At 37.1% G+C, this 17476-nt stretch overlaps 1 protein-coding gene across 1 annotated transcript; it reads left to right on the top strand.

Moving 5' to 3' along the window:
- The first annotated feature begins 335 nt into the window (after positions 1-335).
- sacm1la (SAC1 like phosphatidylinositide phosphatase a) lies at positions 336-17464 on the top strand. Its single transcript, XM_048201186.1, has 20 exons — positions 336-490; positions 3929-4026; positions 4822-4896; positions 4991-5118; positions 8580-8729; positions 9283-9342; positions 9423-9456; positions 9739-9840; positions 9920-10005; positions 10100-10186; positions 10360-10428; positions 10515-10594; positions 11876-11974; positions 12185-12323; positions 12620-12689; positions 12791-12863; positions 12938-13031; positions 13116-13208; positions 13396-13453; positions 15315-17464. Exons 1-20 carry the CDS (start codon positions 462-464, stop codon positions 15449-15451), a joined length of 1761 nt encoding a protein of 586 aa, XP_048057143.1. The 5' UTR covers positions 336-461; the 3' UTR covers positions 15452-17464.
- The last annotated feature ends 12 nt before the right edge of the window (positions 17465-17476 follow it).

Here is a 17476-nt window from a genome sequence, read left to right as displayed (position 1 = left end):
GCTTCTATATGTTTGAGAAATTTCAACTGAGATACTAGTATTAAATACTATTTTGAGTCTTGAGTATGAAAAATTCATTGCAAAATAAAAAGCTTAACAACAAACTCAATAGCATTATTATTGTTTGAGAATAAATAAATAATAAATAAATGTCTTTCATTGACCGACCTAACAGTATATAAAATGAGACAAATAAGAACTCTTTAGGATCTTTAGGTTTTTTTTTTTTTTTTTTTTTTTTTTTTTTATTAAATCTGTACGATACAAAGAATAAGAACACAACAAATAGAGTCATTAATACAGAAATATCAGATAAGACAAGAGCAGAGCCAGGGGGAAATTTAGGATCTTTAGGTGCAATTGAGGTAACCTGCACCGTGACGTCTCAACCGGAAAGCTGCACCTTCCATTCGACACTCCCACATTACGTCACGACGGATTGACCAAACCCGGAAGTGAAGATGGCGACCGCCTACGAGAGGTTCAACCTGTAAGTTGAAACTTTTATTCGAGCGCAGCGACAGATATAAACCCATACAGCGCTCAGTTTCACTTTAATGAATGTCAGCTTGTTTAATGGCCGCGTCTGTGGGCGCTGTCAGGGAGTGTGGTTGTCTCTACAGGGCAGTTTTATGTTGTGGTGGAAGCTGCACAGGCTTAAGCCGTTCAGAGACTGTTCATATTTGGCTGTGTATCAAAACCCAGTGAGCTACCTGTCTAGACAGAACGCTCGAGCCGAATCTTTTCAATGCATTTAGGCAATACAACGCACCTGTGATGTGCCATATGCTGTCTACTAGGCAGGTCACTGGGTTATGAGACAGTGTTGTGAGTCTGGACATCACCTGTTCTCATTCATTAGTGAGTGTAAGTTAGACGTAGACTAAGTTGCTCATTTTGACTATGCATTAAAATGCACTGTAGCAGAGTGAGCTGTTTCAGGGCTGCAATTTGGTAGAGGCATTAGTGTAAAGCTGCTGTTAAATCGTTAATGCTTTTCAGTTAAACATTAGTCCTACTACATTTAAATATTACATTATATTTGAAAAAGCCTTGGAGAACCATTAGATATGTACTACAATTAATGATAGATAGATGTACAATAATAAATATCTCATAATTTGAAATATATTTTGTGTCCAGGTATGTATTCTGTTAAAATTTTACTATTTGTAAGGGGTGAAACCGCAGGTGCACCACTGAAAGGGAGGTAAACCTGAATGGAATGTCACTAGCCCACACCTTACATCAGCATGACACTGAGTCATCAGACAAACAAACACTGATTTGAGTTACCGTGGTTTGTATTCTGAGCCACTGACACTGACATCTGAAATGTTTTTGAATACTTTTATGACAATTGAAATGAAAATCATCTTATATGGGGACAGTTTTTTTTTTTTATAAAACCTGTATGTCAGACACTGGCATCATTTGGCCCATAAGAGTCTCTATGCACTTTAAAATCATCATGAAATCAAAATGGACAGTTCTTGTTTTTTTAGGGAGTATTGCAGTATTTATTATAAATGATTTATCTATGCACATCATTATTTTCTTCTTCTTTTTTTAATTCATGTTCCCTTGTAATCTTTAATCAAAATAACTTCCCCTTCCACTTCCACAACGACTTCTCTGATAATGTGTTTACTGGTCACACACAGTCCCGGACGGAATATTTTTTTCTTGTTCAAGAAGCTGTGTCAGTCGGATACATGTCACAATAGGAAAGAAAAGACTATCGGAACTTCTGTTTCATACCAACTTTGGAAAAAATTGTAAAATAACAAAATACTACCATGATGTGTATTTGTATGTTTCGCAATTTAAATAATAGGCCTATATATTTTGTAAATTACTTTTAGAATGAGTTGTATTTGCATTATAGTAATGAGAAAATGTGCTTAAAAATCCGAATGTTGGAACAAAACATAAACGTATATATTCCCTTTTAGTAATCGCTGGGATCAAGTTGTTTATACAAGATGCCAGATAGGACACTCAAGACTAACACATAATTTTTTACTCTCAGGAGAAAATTATTCAAAGTGTCCATCTTGCCTGAATCCACTGTCCATTAAACATATTTTACTGTAACACTTCTTTGTTTTATTCTGTTGATTCTTTTGAAGAGGTTTTTAACCAAGTAAATCCAAATTTAGTTTTAAGGTTTTTAGAAAAAATGAATCTTAAAAATCTTATTTAGTTTTTTGTAGTTTTTTCTTACCATGAATATAGCCATAGAAGCTGGCATGGTGTTAAGAAAAGAAAAGAGAAAAGAAAAAAATGTGCTTAAAGGGATAGTTCACCCAAAAATGAAAATTACCCCATGATTTATTCACCCTCCTCAAGCCATCCTAGGTGTACATGACTTTCTTCTTTTAGACGAATACAATCGGAGTTATATTAAATAATGTCCTGGCTCTTCCAAACTTTATAATGATAGTGAATAAAGGATGAGATGTTGAAGCCCAAAAAAGCGCAACCATCTTCTGTCGGAAGATAGGTATTTTTGTTTATAAAGTTTTAAAAATGGGTATTTTTCTTATACAAATGCATTACTTCACTTCAGAAGGCTTTTATTAACCCCCCAGAGCCGTGTGGTTATCTTTTATAATGGATGGTTGCACTTTTTTGGGCTTCAAAATCTCATCCTCTATTCACTGGCGTTATAAAGCTTGGAAGAGCCAGGAGATTATTTAATATAACTCTGATTGTATTTGTATTAAAGAAGAAAGTCATATACACTTAGGATGGCTTAAGGGGGAGTAAATCATGGGCTCTTTTTGAGGTTCGCCATTATGCTTACTAAACAACAAAATATAAATGGTTGTTTGCGTCAGCTTTAATCATGTAATTTGCTCTTATTGTATAATTTGTTTAGAGGTACAGTAAGCCCTTGAGTCTTATGAATGGCCTCTTGCATAATAAACAGAACATTGCCAGTGGTACAACAGCTGAGAAAAGCTTTTAAAAACTTAAATGGCATTAACACTTGCACCATAAGCACTGTGTTTGCTTGGATTCTTTACTCATTTTGATTAAACTTTACTGTGCACATAATTCATAATGGCTGTGTTTTATCATATACAGACACTAGTTCTATAAGTCATGCAACTTTGATGCAACTCTGGCAAAAAAAACCCTGCAAGCTAAAGTTGAACATCTGTGTTTTCTTTACTTGCGTGACCTGATCAATTGGTTTTGAGAACTATAAAAAATACCAAGTGGTGTTACTATGTGTCATCAAACAAAACTGTGTAAACATCAATTAAATTTTGAAATTGAGACAAATTCCTCAGTCCTATTATGCAGTAATGGTTAATGGAACAGAGGTTAACCGTGCAAGCGCAGAATGCCTCCCTGATTGCAGACACATTACGTGTTGCACAGAAAGTGTTTGCTCAGCATTTTGGCAAGGAAGGAAGTCTCCAGCCATGAAAGTGGGACACGCACACTGAAACAGATTCTCAAACTCCTCACACCGCTGAAACTTGCATTTATAATTTCGTCTAAACTTATGCACAGCCGAAAGTAAAAAGCATTTCAAACTTTTCTGAGATGAGGTTAAATTTAAAGCTATGTTGTTTCTGACGCTGTTTCATCTCCTTGATATTATCACCAGTAAAAAGCTTGTTGTATTGCATAAACAATTTCTTTTTAAACCTGTGTTTTGTCTTCACTCAGTACTGTTTGGCACATTCCCAAAAATCTTAATGCAATTTTCAACCAGAGTGCAGCTAACTTCCACATGCTAACCATCCCAAACCCTGACCCCTTGTTTTATATAGGTAGCACATATGTGTTTTACCATCGCAATGAAAAAACACTCAGAATAGACTTGCTGTTCTCAGTTTAATCAGAAATAGTTAGGTTTAAAAAATAGAACATGATTGCTGATTTTTCTTGTCTTTTCTGCTTTTCATAGGCATGCAACTTCTGAGAAGTTCTACATTGAGGCCTGTGATGATGGAGCTAATGATGTGTTGGTTATTGATAGGGTGTCCACCGAGATGACCCTCGCAGGTATCATCTGAAATTTACGTACTCTGCTTTAAAAATTGATTATAGATTCATTTCTGAAGTATTGTGCCACTGAAGACTGGAGTACTGGTTACTAAAACACACAAATAAATTACATTTTAAAATATATTAAAATAGAAATCAGTTATTTTAAATTGTAATAATATTTCACAATATTACTGTTTTTACTGTATTTTTGATCAAATAAATGCAGCCTTGCTGAGCATAAGAAACATTTCAAAACCAGCCCCAAATTATTTTCTATTGCTAGAAAATTGGCAAACTATCAAACTAGGGTGTTTAAACTATATTTCAGAATGTCCCAAACTTCAGTAACAGGCTTACTAAGTGAATAGAAAATAAAAGAGCTCATATAAAATGTAGTTTGTCTTCCTGAGGTTGGCGATGAACATTTTCTGAAGGTTAAGCACCTAATTTCTTTGACCGTATAAAAAAAGTACAGCGAAAGATTCATAGTGTCGGCTGCTGTGATCTTAGATTTATGAATAGCGTCAACTTAAAAGGGAATGAGGCTTTCCAAGCATCAATGAAAAGTTATGGCAGCTATTTGGTTTTTGTCTTAGTTCTCTGTTTTAATATTGACCTCCTTGCAAAGTGACATTTTATCATTACTGTCATTTTGACATTTTACATTTGAGGTAGTTGCTGTCTTAAAGGTTGTATTCTTGAAATAGCACAGACTTCCTTATGCTGAAGCAGAGAAGTATATTAAATGATGCCCTTTTTCAATGTCTTGATTTTGTTCTTGGGGTTTTTTAACGTTTTTTCTTCTTGAAGGTATTAAGGACATCCCTCCATCAGGCGTAACCAGGCCGATTTGTGGAATCATGGGAACTATTCGCCTTGTGGCTGGTAGGTCCCATTATGTTCCAAATAGAATTCGGAACGTTCATTGTATCACGTAAATGTTTGCTTACCATGACGCATGACTTTTTGGCTTCTTCAGGGATGTACCTCATAGTCATTACCCGGAAGAGGAAAGTGGGCGACCTGATTGGCCACACTGTATGGAAAGCGGTGGAGTTTGATGTGATTTCTTATAAGAAGACCATTTTGCACCTCACAGATACTCAGGTCATCAAAGTCCCTAACCTCAATTTTCAGTGTAATGCTGATGTTTGTGACACCTTGATCAGAAAGTGGGCTCTAAATGTCAGTTGTTGTTTGATGAGTTGCCCAGTGCGTCTCTAAATCATAACTGAGGTTTCCTGCTATGATTTTTTTTAGCCTTTTTCCATTTACAGTTTACTCAGAAGTGCTGTGAGAACAGAGCAGCAGATGCACCCCCAGTTTGTGAAAGCAAAGTACTCATACAGTAAATTTTTTATTTGAGCCCACGCTCAGAGCGCAGTGATATCTCATTACAGTGTTGTATACTTGCTGCATTATTTAGCAAGGCTAAGACTTCGGCTGAAATGCTGGCCTTGGATACAGCCTGTGAGTAGACCAGTATTGGACACGGGAAATGTTTCCTGCTAGAGTTGAAAAAGTACCTGGAAGGCTTGACTGCAAGTGGATTAACTAGACCAATAAAGTACTCCAAACGTCTCTGAACCTTCTGATAAGAGTAATGTAAGGGTTCAAGTCTGCAGTGAATGCTTCTAGCTACGCTAGCATGGTTTAATTGCATTGTTTTGTGCCAGACCACAATAAGAAAATGCAAGTACGTTTTGCATTCTCAGCATTGTTTGCATACTTGTCTAAAGTGTGATTCTAGCCTCACTAATAAGGCACTGAGATGAAGGTGCCACACATTTATTAATCAATAATCAGGTGATGATTCCATGCATGAATTGTCTATGTAATGATTTATGTTGAATATTGTGAAAATTTGATAATGAATCTCATTTAAATATTAACTCTGTGGGCGCCGAGATGAGCAGAATGTAATAACTGCAGGGAGAGACAAGCTTGCGTACAAAGGCAAAAGTTTCTGCTGACCAAGTTCTTCTGGGAGGAGGAATCAATTCAGGTTGTTCCTGTTCCACTCCATTCCCAGAGTCAGAGCTTTGTGGAGAGTGATCCTATGACCGCAGAAGGGATATGCGCAGACTGAAAGGCCTGCCATTGGCTGATAGCATAGTTTTGGCACCTGAACATAATAGCAAAGCTTGTTTTCAGTAAGAATGAATGGGCTGTGCCAAAGTAAGATTGCTGTGAGTGCTGTGTGATGCATTGGAGCAAATTAACTAGTGAACACACATATTTTGAATACATGATATGCATTGGTCTCAACTAAAAAACTTTTAACAGTCTTTTTTTAAAACATGACATACTCCTCCCCTTTGTCAAAGTCATGGCTTAGCAGTTTTGGGGCAGTCGTGACCTAATGGTTAGAGAGTTGTAACCCGAAGGTTGCGGGTTCAATTCTCAATACTGGCAGGAAAATGTAGGTGGGGGAGTGAATGAATTCTTCTACTCACAATACCCATGACACCCCTAAACGCTCCCCAGGCACCACAGCAAATGGCTGGCCAGTGCTCCATGTGTGTATTTCCACAGTTTGCAGTGTGTGTGTGTGTGTGTTCACTAACTTGGATGGGTTAAATGTAAAGGACAGATTCTGAGTATGGGTTACCATACTTGGCCTTCACATCACGTCACACAGTATATAGCTCTGCTCCAGACACATTAGGGCTTTTCACACAGTGCTTAACCTCGGGTTATCGTTGTTGTAATCATCGCTTTTAACTCCAGGTAAATGAGTGTTTCACATTTGTAATTTAGATGCAGGGTTAGCACTGCCTTTTACCCGGGGTTATGAAACCCTGCTCTGGAGCAGAGTTAGCACCGCTTTTGCGGTGTTAACTCTGCATTGCGGTGCAAAACTTGTACAGTGTGAAATGAATGATACGGTGTTAGAATGTTACAATTAGATGCTTAGCAACCGACAACCAATCGCGTGCCTTATATTCACACATTTTGGGCAGTCACGGAAACAACCGCGCAATGTGTAAACAGTCGTTTCTGTGTATGATAGGAAAAATGTCAAACGGCAGTGGACACAACAATTGGAGTGAAGAAGAGACTTCATTCTTACCTTTTATGTTTCGAAAAGTTAACGCAGAAAAAAACTTGATATTACAGTCAGTCAGCAATGTGTAATATGAGGACGCGCAAAGCGAGCCTTTATGCAAACAGGTCACGTGCTGCGTTTGCCAGTCAGAAACCGCAAATATGCAGCTAAGGTCTTTATCCCGGGGTTTAGGGAATGTGCAGTGTGAAACGGTAGCTTATGAATACCCAGGATTAACTGTTAACCCCGGGTATAGTATGAGCAGTGTGAAACGTGAATAAAGATAACCCAGGATTTCGCTTACCAGGGGTTTAGAATGACCCAGGGTTAACTATTTCAAGTGTGAAAAGCCCTATTAAAGGTGCTAAAGAGGATCTTTTCGTCGACTGAGAAACCAAAGACCGTTACTGAGTTTTTGAAATGAGCGCATGCGTAAGAACAACCCCCCTCCTTCGAAGGAACGCCTCCCAAAACTCGTAAACACTCGTATTGGAACACGAGTGTTTACCACTGGCATTCGCTGTGTTGTGTTAGTGGATTTATTATCTCGGACTCACCGCAGGTAACTCATAATCTGCAGTTGTTACTCCTGTCTCCGGACAAAAACATTGCATGCAGCGCCTGTGGAGTGTGGAAAGTTACTGGAGCGCGCAGCCGCGCTCGTCTCTCACAAGGAACGTCATGGCAGTGATTGACAAGCCAGAGGGCCAATCGTTTACGCGATGATCGCGTAAACGATTGGCTGATGTTTTTAAGGCCCTACCTCGTGCACAGATGATGTATATTAATATTATTCCTTTCAGTGCACCTAATAAATAGTCTTTTATCAGTTAGTAAAGACAGTTTCAAGTAATATTGCAAAAATGTATAAAACAAAACATCCTCTTTAGCACCTTTAAGTGTTCATGAGAGAGATGCAAGTTTGGCCCACATTATATTGTGATCCAAATTTTCCAAGTATCTATTATAAATTTAGTAAGTATAATTTTTTTTCATTAAATTGGGCAAAAACAAATGTGTGAGGGTTTTTTTGTTAACTAAAATGAGAGAAACAGACAACATAGTATCATTATTAAAGTATATTAATAATAGCTGTATCATTAATAATTTTTAATTTATAATTTAACAATAATAAAATCATAATACATACAGATAGAATTAGTTTATTATCAAATGATTTAATCTATTATTATTATTACATCACATTAATAAAAAAATAATAAAAATGTATTCATTTTCATTCTAAACACATTTTCATAAAAAAATCTATATATATTGTTTCAATATTGACCTTAATTGTAAGGTTTACTTTTGGTTATATTGCCAGGTTTTATTGTCAGATTAATATTGCTCTCCCCTACCTGATCACATTTCTCCCCATTTTGTCCTGTCACTTTTTCCATTAATAAAATTGGCAAACTGCCCCAATTAATTAAATTAAAAAAACAACAACAACTATAGTCTCATTTCTGTTCGAATCATGTATTGCTGATAATCTTATTCAATTTCATTCTCACAGATGCAAGACAACAAGACGTTTCTGACTATGATTAGCAATGTACTCAACACAGACGGTTTCTACTTCTGCACGGACTATGACCTGACCCACACCCAACAGCGCCTGTCCAACACCAGCTCGGACTTCCAGGAGATGAGCCTGCTGGAGAGGGTGAGCAGAGGAAAGATTGCAGATGAGTCCGAGTGATTATGGCAGAAGAGAGACTGAGCTGTTTGAAGTTTCAGAGGCAGAGAGAGAAATAGAGCACAGCAGGGTGCAGGTTTTCATCAGTCATCACATGCAGAAGGCTGGTCAGCTCATTGTCTCAAACCGCATCCCTCATTTATAATAAAGGGCCATCACAGGAGTTGTGCTGTCTCTTTGTAAGCTAGATTTGCAAAGCTCTTGTTTTACAAGCACACTTGCTGACATGCGGACACACGCTGCGTTTTCTCTCACATTTTGTTTTCATGTTTTCAAAGCCAGTTTGTGCTTTTGTGTCTGGCTTTTGACAGTTGTCTTACACACAAAATAACTTGATATTTTTCTCTCTCAGATAAACACCCACTGTATCCCTTTTGATAAAGTTCAAGTTTAGCGCGTTCAAACTTCCTGAGCATATTTGGTTGCATTGTTCATCATGTATTAGATCAAAATGACAATGACTTCTCTGATGATCTCTGGAGTTGTTTAGTTTGGTCTTCTCTCTTGTCTCTCCACACAGGCAGACCAGAGGTTCATGTGGAATGGAAACCTTTTAAGAGAAATCATCTCACAGCCTGAGGTATAAAAATATACCTAATTCATGAAACATTAAACATATGAGAAAATCATACATATTTATTCACCGGTTTCCCTTTTCAGCTCCATAAATTTGCATTTCCTGTCATCCATGGATGTATCCTTTGAGGTGCATTTTAACAACGTTGTTCATGGTTAAGGTGCTCTTTTTATTTTGCTCTGATTGTCTGCATAAAGAATAATATGAACTGTGAGCTGTTTCTGCAAAAGATTCTGTAACTAGACATGGTTAGTTGAAAATCCGTCATCTAAAATTACATTTTATTTACAAAGGGGATCGCACCTGTCATTTTTACTGTAAGTTGCTTTGGATAAAACTGTCATCTAAATGACAAATTTGTGAAACCATGTGATATTGAGGCTTAACCCACTGCCTCAGTTATTGTGATGAAGCCATGCTGCATTAATGGGAAGGTGTTTGAGTGGATCCTCATCTCTAGACGGAGCTGTTTTAGAGCGGGGGTCCGATATTATGTCAGAGGTCAGATATATTCAAGCATTTATACATATGCACACAGTTGTCTTTGCTGCAGATATTATAATTTTCCCATGCACCCCAGGCATTGACTCTGAAGGACATGCTGCTAACTTCGTTGAGACAGAACAGATAGTCCAGTACAATAATGCCAGGGCGTCCTTTGTGCAGGTTGGTTGAAACTACTGCAAGGATATTTGTTTTTGACCTCCCAAAATTCTCCCAAAAGTCTTAATTTGTGCTCTTTCGCTCTCCTCTTACACAGACTCGAGGCTCCATGCCCTTTTTCTGGTCTCAAAGACCCAACCTGAAGTACAAGCCCAAGCCACAGATAAGCACCGAAACCAATCATGTAAGACCACATCTATCTATCTATCTATCTATCTATCTATCTATCTATCTATCTATCTATCTATCTATCTATCTATCTATCTATCTATCTATCTATCTATCTATCTATCTATCTATCTATCTATCTATCTATCTATCTATCTATCTATCTATCTATCTAATCTCTGTTTGCAGATGGATGGATTCAAGAGGCATTTTGAGTCACAGGTTCTCATTTACGGCAAACAAGTGATTCTAAATTTGGTAAATAAACTCCTTTTCTTGTGGTAGAATATTTCAGAAAATTGTACCCATCGGTCACAAAGTTTAAGTATCTGCTTTATCTGTAGGTGAATCAGAAAGGATCTGAGTTGCCCCTTGAACAGGCCTTCGCCAAAATGGTCAACGGCATGGAAAACGGACTCATCAAGTATTTAAAGAGTTTTTTAATGCCTACAGATGCATCTTTAGTCCTGTTTCCTCAAACTAGGTTTTTAACAAACCCTTAAAACTAAGTATTACTGTGTCACATAACTCAAATTAATAGAAAGTTCTAAAGAACAGCAATTATTTGAAATAGAAATCTTTTATTAAACATTATAAATGTTTTTACTGTAATTTTTTTTATCAATTCAATGCTTCCTTGCTAAATAAAAGTATTAAATTCCTTATAAAAATCTTACATTTGAACAGAAGTGTATCTAGAGACTAGAATATCAAGGAGAAATGAGATGGGCTCTTTTAAAGGGTTAGTTCACCCAAAAATGAAAAATCTAACATTAATTACTCAACCTCATGTCGTTCCAAACCCGTAAGACTTTCGTTCATCTTCAGAACACAAATGAAGATCTTTTTGATGAAATCTGAGAGCTTTCTGTCCCTCCATAGACAGCTATGCAACTGACACTTTGGCGCTCCAAAAAGTTCAAAACCAATCCATATGAATTTAGAGGTATAGTCAAAATTTTCTGAAGAGACTTGATCGTGTTATATGATGAACAGATTAAATTTAGGCTTTTAATCACATATTATCATTCATCAACTCGCACAGTTGTGGTAAACGGAAGCTCAAGCATGTTTGCTTGATGTGTGCGAGAACCAATGAGGTTCGTTCTTGTGTGTCAGGCAGCACCTTTGAGCTTCTGGAAGAGGTTTGTTCTTGCGCATCAAGCATATTCAGTTGAGCTTGTTTATGTTCACTGATCAATGTTTATATGTGAATCAAAGCCTAAATTAAATCTGTTCATCATATAAAGCGATTAAGGCTCTTCAGAAAATTTGGACTTGCTAAATTCATATGGATTAGTTTTACAATCTCTTTATGAACTTTTTGAAGCGTCAAATTAGTAGTCGCGTAGCTGTCAATGGAGGGACGGAAATCTCTCAGATTTCATCCCAAAAAAATTAATATTTGGAACGACATGAGGGTGAGTAATTAATGAGAAATTGTATTTTTGGGAGAACTAACCCTTTAAGTTGGGCCAGTAGTGACAAAAAACACTCAGAACACCTTAGCAACGATTGGGCAAAAACCTGGCAACCACCCACCACACTTGACCCACATTTCTTCAGAATCTTTTCTTTCTTACTTTTTTTTACATTTAGTAGCTTCTCTAAGCTTTACATAAAAACGTATGTCTTATGATAATATCAGATCTTTCTATTTGCTACTTGAATTTCACTGTGTAGTGATGCTTGTGTTTCATTTGAGGTACATAGCCTTTGACTTTCACAAAGAGTGCAGTAAGATGAGATGGCATCGCCTCCAGATTCTTGTTGATGCAGTCTCTGACATGCAAGATGAGTTTGGGTTTGTATTTATTTCTGTACTGTCATTTCTACACATTGTTTTAGGAAATATTTCATAAAAAGCTTTTGAGGATGACACAAAAAATGAAATGTCTGTGAAGAGAGGATGGAAAGTCTTATGTGTAAATATGCAAGTCATTTAAGCAGGACTGTGGTCTCTGATGTTGTCACTGGCTCACTTTGATCTGGTTCTTGAATGCTGATTCTGCAGGTACTTTATGGTGAGCTCAGATGGGAAGGTGACGTCCGAGCAGTCTGGAACCTTCCGCAGTAACTGTATGGACTGCCTGGACCGCACCAACGTCATTCAGAGCCTGCTGGCCAGACGTTCCCTTCAGAGCCAGCTACAGGTGAGACCGCATCACAAATAGCGTCATCCTAACTTGGTGTGACGCAATTGAGGACACTTGCGCACTAGAGAAATCTGATTGGCTGTCTTTTTTTTTTTTTTTTTGTGGCTTTGTGCAGGATTTTTCTGTCAGTGAAAGCCACTTACTAGAATCTTGACATGTCATGTCTATTTAGGAAGTGTAAAAGCCCTCTTGTGCAGTCATGATTGCTTGCAAACATTTAGAAATCATAATGTGGTTGACAATTGATTTGTCATTATGTGTACCTCTTCATCTTGAGCTGCATGTCATTTCAGAGGATGGGTGTCCTCCATGTAGGCCAGAAGATTGAGGAACAGGCTGATTTTGAGAAGATTTATAAAAACGGTGTGTTTATATTTCTACAAATTACTTCAGTACACACAATTCTCCTGTTATCGACCGTAAATAAACAAAGAAACCACTTTTTTTTTCATTTCATCTCTCAGCATGGGCAGATAATGCCAATGCCTGTGCTAAACAGTACGCAGGAACAGGAGCCCTGAAAACTGACTTCACCAGGTACTCATCCCAGACTCCTTTCAGAATATCTATAGTTGTGCGTCCACCATTGTAACCTTCACCTTTGACCTCAGAACCGGGAAGAGGACTCACTGGGGCTTGGTAATGGACGGCTGGAACTCAATGATCCGTTACTACAAGAACAATTTTTCAGACGGGTTCAGACAAGTGCGTATGACATCTTTGTCTTTATGTCTTTCAATCAGACGCAGTTTGCTGTGGTGAATTTTAAGTAGTTGACTTTGCCCACAGGACTCCATCGATCTCTTCCTTGGAAACTATACGGTGGATGAAACTGATGGCTTGACGCCTCTGCATGCGCAGAAGGACTGGAAGTTCCTTTTGGTCAGTGCTTTGCCCATACTGCTTGTAAGATTTTGAATTAAAAGAGATCATTACCATGATAAATAAAAAAGAGAAAAATTAATCCAAGCTGCTTCAAGCAGTCCTAACATTTATAATTAAATGCCACCAGCTGCTGGTCATTTCCTGCATGTTTTATATTCCTATGTCTCTGTAATTCCTTTTGCAGCTCCCTGTTATTATGGTGGTGGCATTCTCCATGTGCATCATCTGTCTCCTAATGGCTGGTAAGGTCTGGCATTATAATGCAGTGTGAAATAAAGCAATAGGGTCAACATGACACTCATTTTTATGTCCAGATACATAAATTTATTCAAAAATCCATTTAATATGCAATTTATACATGCAGTGACTTTTTCGGTGATGCTTTTAATTTCTCAATTAAAATAAATTTTAACCATGCTGATATCAGAAATAATAAAAATCCTCTTTAAAGGGGTCCTATTATGCATTTTTATCTTTCTTTAGTTGTTGTTTGAGCGTGACAAAGGTCTGCAAAGTTACAAAGTCACTCTGAAGGGAGTTAGTCTCTATGTCACTAAGCACTGTTTCTGAACTCCCTGAAACACCTTGATTGTAGTCTTGAGTTTTCTTCCAGGAATGTACAATATTCCTTATTTAAATAATTCCCACCCAAGGCATATGCAAAAAAGGGATGAGGCCTGGTTGAGTTGCATTAGTAGTGTGTTGAAACTCATGGTTATGGTAAAGTGCGTGACATTTCCGAAATGTGCTCGAAACAGTTGACCAATCACAACACATTGATCCAGCTGACCAATAAGACCACATTGTGCTTTTCGGAAAGAGGGGCTTCATTGAGACGATGCATTTCCAATGCAACATTGTAACTCACTGATTAATACCATAGTTGGAGAAACTAACCAACTAGTCATGACTGTTTCCCAAAACCGCAGTGACATGGTCGCACCTCTGGCATTTGAACCACCTTGGTTCAGCAATATAGGACTGTAGTTAATGACGTCATGCGCAGGGGGAAAAGTAATAACTTCTGCTAATTAATTTATTCAAGATCTCCGAGATGCTCCTGTAATGAACATGGCACCTAATGACTACTTAACTGTTAAATGTCATTTTGCTTTATTTGATGTTTGATTCATCATGGGTTTCCGCTTAAGTCATACTCTGGAGTTCCCTTGCACATTTTACACAGCTGCGCACTCTTCAAAAACGGCGTTACTTGAATAGAATGAAAAGATATAGAATGTACTGAATGTTAGCTTGCTTATTGTGCCCAAGATTTTTAAGTCCACGTCATTTTAACTTTAAGAAGCTGAGAGCTGTAGTTCCAACCACGTACGTTTGCGATTCTGTTGCGTATGTTCGTTGGAACTGTGGTTTTGGGAAATGACAAATCTTTGAACTGTTTGTTATGACGGAACTTGCGACCATAGTTGACTAACAATGCTTTAGGGAAACGCAACCCAGGGTAGCCAGGTGGTGCAATCAACATGTAGAGACATTAATAAATAAATAAAAATGTAAATGATAATTATATCACCGAGAGGACAACTGCAGATTATCTTGATTGTGTGTCAAGGTCAATAAGTCTCTTAAAATATTAGATAATATGGCATATTTAATTGAGGCAAGGTTAGATCAGGTTGTAAAATGTGGTGCGACTCCCCATAAACTGTTTATGAATTTATTATTCATGAGATTTGTTTGACTAAATGTACTTTTTTTTTAGCATGAAAAACATTTTTTTTCAAATGATCATTAAGATAAACACACATATTCAAGGTGTAAGGAAAATATGTTTTAATATTTTTTTACTAATATTTTTTTATTTATTTTTTTTATTATTATTACTTGATAATATTACAGCACATGACATTTAATATATTACATTAAAATGTTTCAAAATTACATGGAACCAACATAAATAAAAAGAGAACATTTTTAAGAACTTGGCACATATTTTAAATTAGATTTGTAAAAGATTTTACTTTTTGTGGACACCCTTATATGTATATTTTTTACTAATTATAAGGCTCCATTGCTATTGCTTCTTTGGAAAATATACATATGTAATTTGTTAATAATAATGGATCTGGTACTCTCTATCAGGTGACACTTGGACGGAGACTCTGGCATACGTGTTATTCTGGGGAATGGCCAGTGCTCTTACGGCTGCTGTTATCGTGGTCAATGGACGAGAGTTTGTTGACGCACCGAAACTGGTCCAAAAAGAGAAGATGGATTGAATATACAGACGTCCTTCCTTCTGCTCTCAGTTTCCTCTTCATTTTCCTCCAAAAGTTTTTATTGACCTTCTCTCCACACTGTCCTTAAACTTCTTCAGCAGAGCAAGTATCCCTGTTTCCTGCTCCTATAGATGGAGCCTTTAAAACTTTATTACCAGCCGGTATTACCTTGTAATTACACATGAGTTACTGTCTGCACTACAGGTTTCCTTTGAATCATGGGACATGGTGTCCAATTTCCATACTTGTTTAGTTGCATCAGTTCAGAATTGCACATGGGTTGCACAAGATCTCCAGCATGTAAGTGCGTTGTGGACATTGCATCTTATTTCAAAGGCTGCTGTGTTGTTACTTTTTGGAAATCGATCTAAATAGACCAGTTGTGAAATTAGAGTTATTGTTTTGGCTCTAGAGTTTCTGCTTTATGAAATTGGACACCAGATGTGTGCCCATTGGCCCAGTCTATGGGTTGACAGATCAATGAAGGTCTATTCTAATTAGATTGCTATGCAAGGGAATGTTACATAATGCATCAGTGGCTCAGCCCTTGGTTATTACCATTTCTGTCCTTTCAAATCTATCCTAAAATCAGCCTTATGCCTTGGTTATATTTTAAGCTGTTCTTTGCAGTGGCAGTTTGGGGTTTAATGTGGTTTCCTTTTGTTCTGCCAGCATGTTTATGGTTTTGTATCTCTCATAAATGATAAAATTAGACAGCTGTGGGCCGCACTAAGGGGAGAGAGAGAGAGGTACTGAGCACTGTTTCTTTATGAGTTTACAGAAAATGAACAGCACTTTCCTGTGTGACTTCTTTATGTCTCTTCGTGGACCAATGAAGACTAACAGATATAACACACATAAAGTCACTCTTTAATGGCTCTTTGATTGCACTCCTCTTCAACGTTACCAGTTCAGTGGCAGTTCATTAGACCGAAGTAGACTTCTATCAGATTACCTGTCAAATGGGCTCACGCTTTTAAATGAATTAACTTAAACTGTACTGACAATGGAAAAGGTATTCGCTTTTGATTCAATTATATAGACAGGTGACTTCATGAACGTCATATATGAGAATAAAATTTCCGTTTTCTTCATGTTCACTAGCATGATGCTGCATTTCAAAATGTCTTTATCTTTAACCCACCAGTTTCCTTTCATTTTGACACATTTAGCAAGTTGTTATTGGCAAATGAATTACTTTAAGGTCTTCCTTTTAAACTCATTACTATCTTTAGAACTGGATGGTTATCCGTTTGGTTTAATGTAGACAAAGAATGTAGAATTTGATGCCTTTATATCTGTGTTTGTAATCATCTGCAAATGATAATGCAAGCTGCAATGTGCAGATCAACTTGGAATTAAAATGAATGGATGGAAACACAACACTAATAATTAAATCATGTACGTGTGATGTTTACCTGTGTAAATCTGATGTGTAAACTTTACATTGGGAAGAAATTAAGAATATATATATATATATATATACATATATATAAATATGAGTGTGTCATTGTAATAATTGTACTGTACAGTGTAGTTTACAACATCATAGCTTTAGCACTTTCTGATTGAGTTATTGATCAATCGAAGTGATGTTACTTATCACATTCTTCCATCGCAGGGTTGGATGAATATGACTTCCATTACCCTAGATTATGAACCGCATCATTGTATTTCTGTGGTGCGATGGTTTGAAGTGTGTTAAATGACATATTATCTATATTAATCGTGTTTTGGTCTTGTTCCTGACAGTGTTTTAAATACTGTTTAATCTTCTCTCTCGTCTTGTTTGATTATGCCTCAACATTACAGTGGGATTTATGATTACTGTGGTCAGTCAGAAGTATTCTTACCCATGATTTCAAGGGAATAGTTTGTGAGACATTTCATCAGTTGTTTTTAATAGTCTATCAGTCTCTAACATCTAGCCTACAGTTCTGATGAAAAAATCTGAATCTTGGTATTGTTTGGTTTTGAGTCATTGAGGTGTTGTTAATAAATTCTATCATTAAACTGTTTGTTCTG

Source organism: Megalobrama amblycephala, linkage group LG9 (assembly GCF_018812025.1).
Source record: "Megalobrama amblycephala isolate DHTTF-2021 linkage group LG9, ASM1881202v1, whole genome shotgun sequence".
NCBI lineage: Eukaryota > Metazoa > Chordata > Actinopteri > Cypriniformes > Xenocyprididae > Megalobrama > Megalobrama amblycephala.
This window is presented reverse-complemented; position numbering and strand designations above follow the sequence as displayed.

Coding starts and splice junctions, on each gene's coding strand:
- sacm1la (XM_048201186.1), top strand. CDS start 462: ATGGCGACCGCCTACGAGAGGTTCAACCT. Junction 11,975..12,184: donor GACATGCAAGATGAGTTTGG/GTTTGTATTTAT, acceptor CTGATTCTGCAG/GTACTTTATGGTGAGCTCAG. Junction 13,209..13,395: donor AGGACTGGAAGTTCCTTTTG/GTCAGTGCTTTG, acceptor TTCCTTTTGCAG/CTCCCTGTTATTATGGTGGT.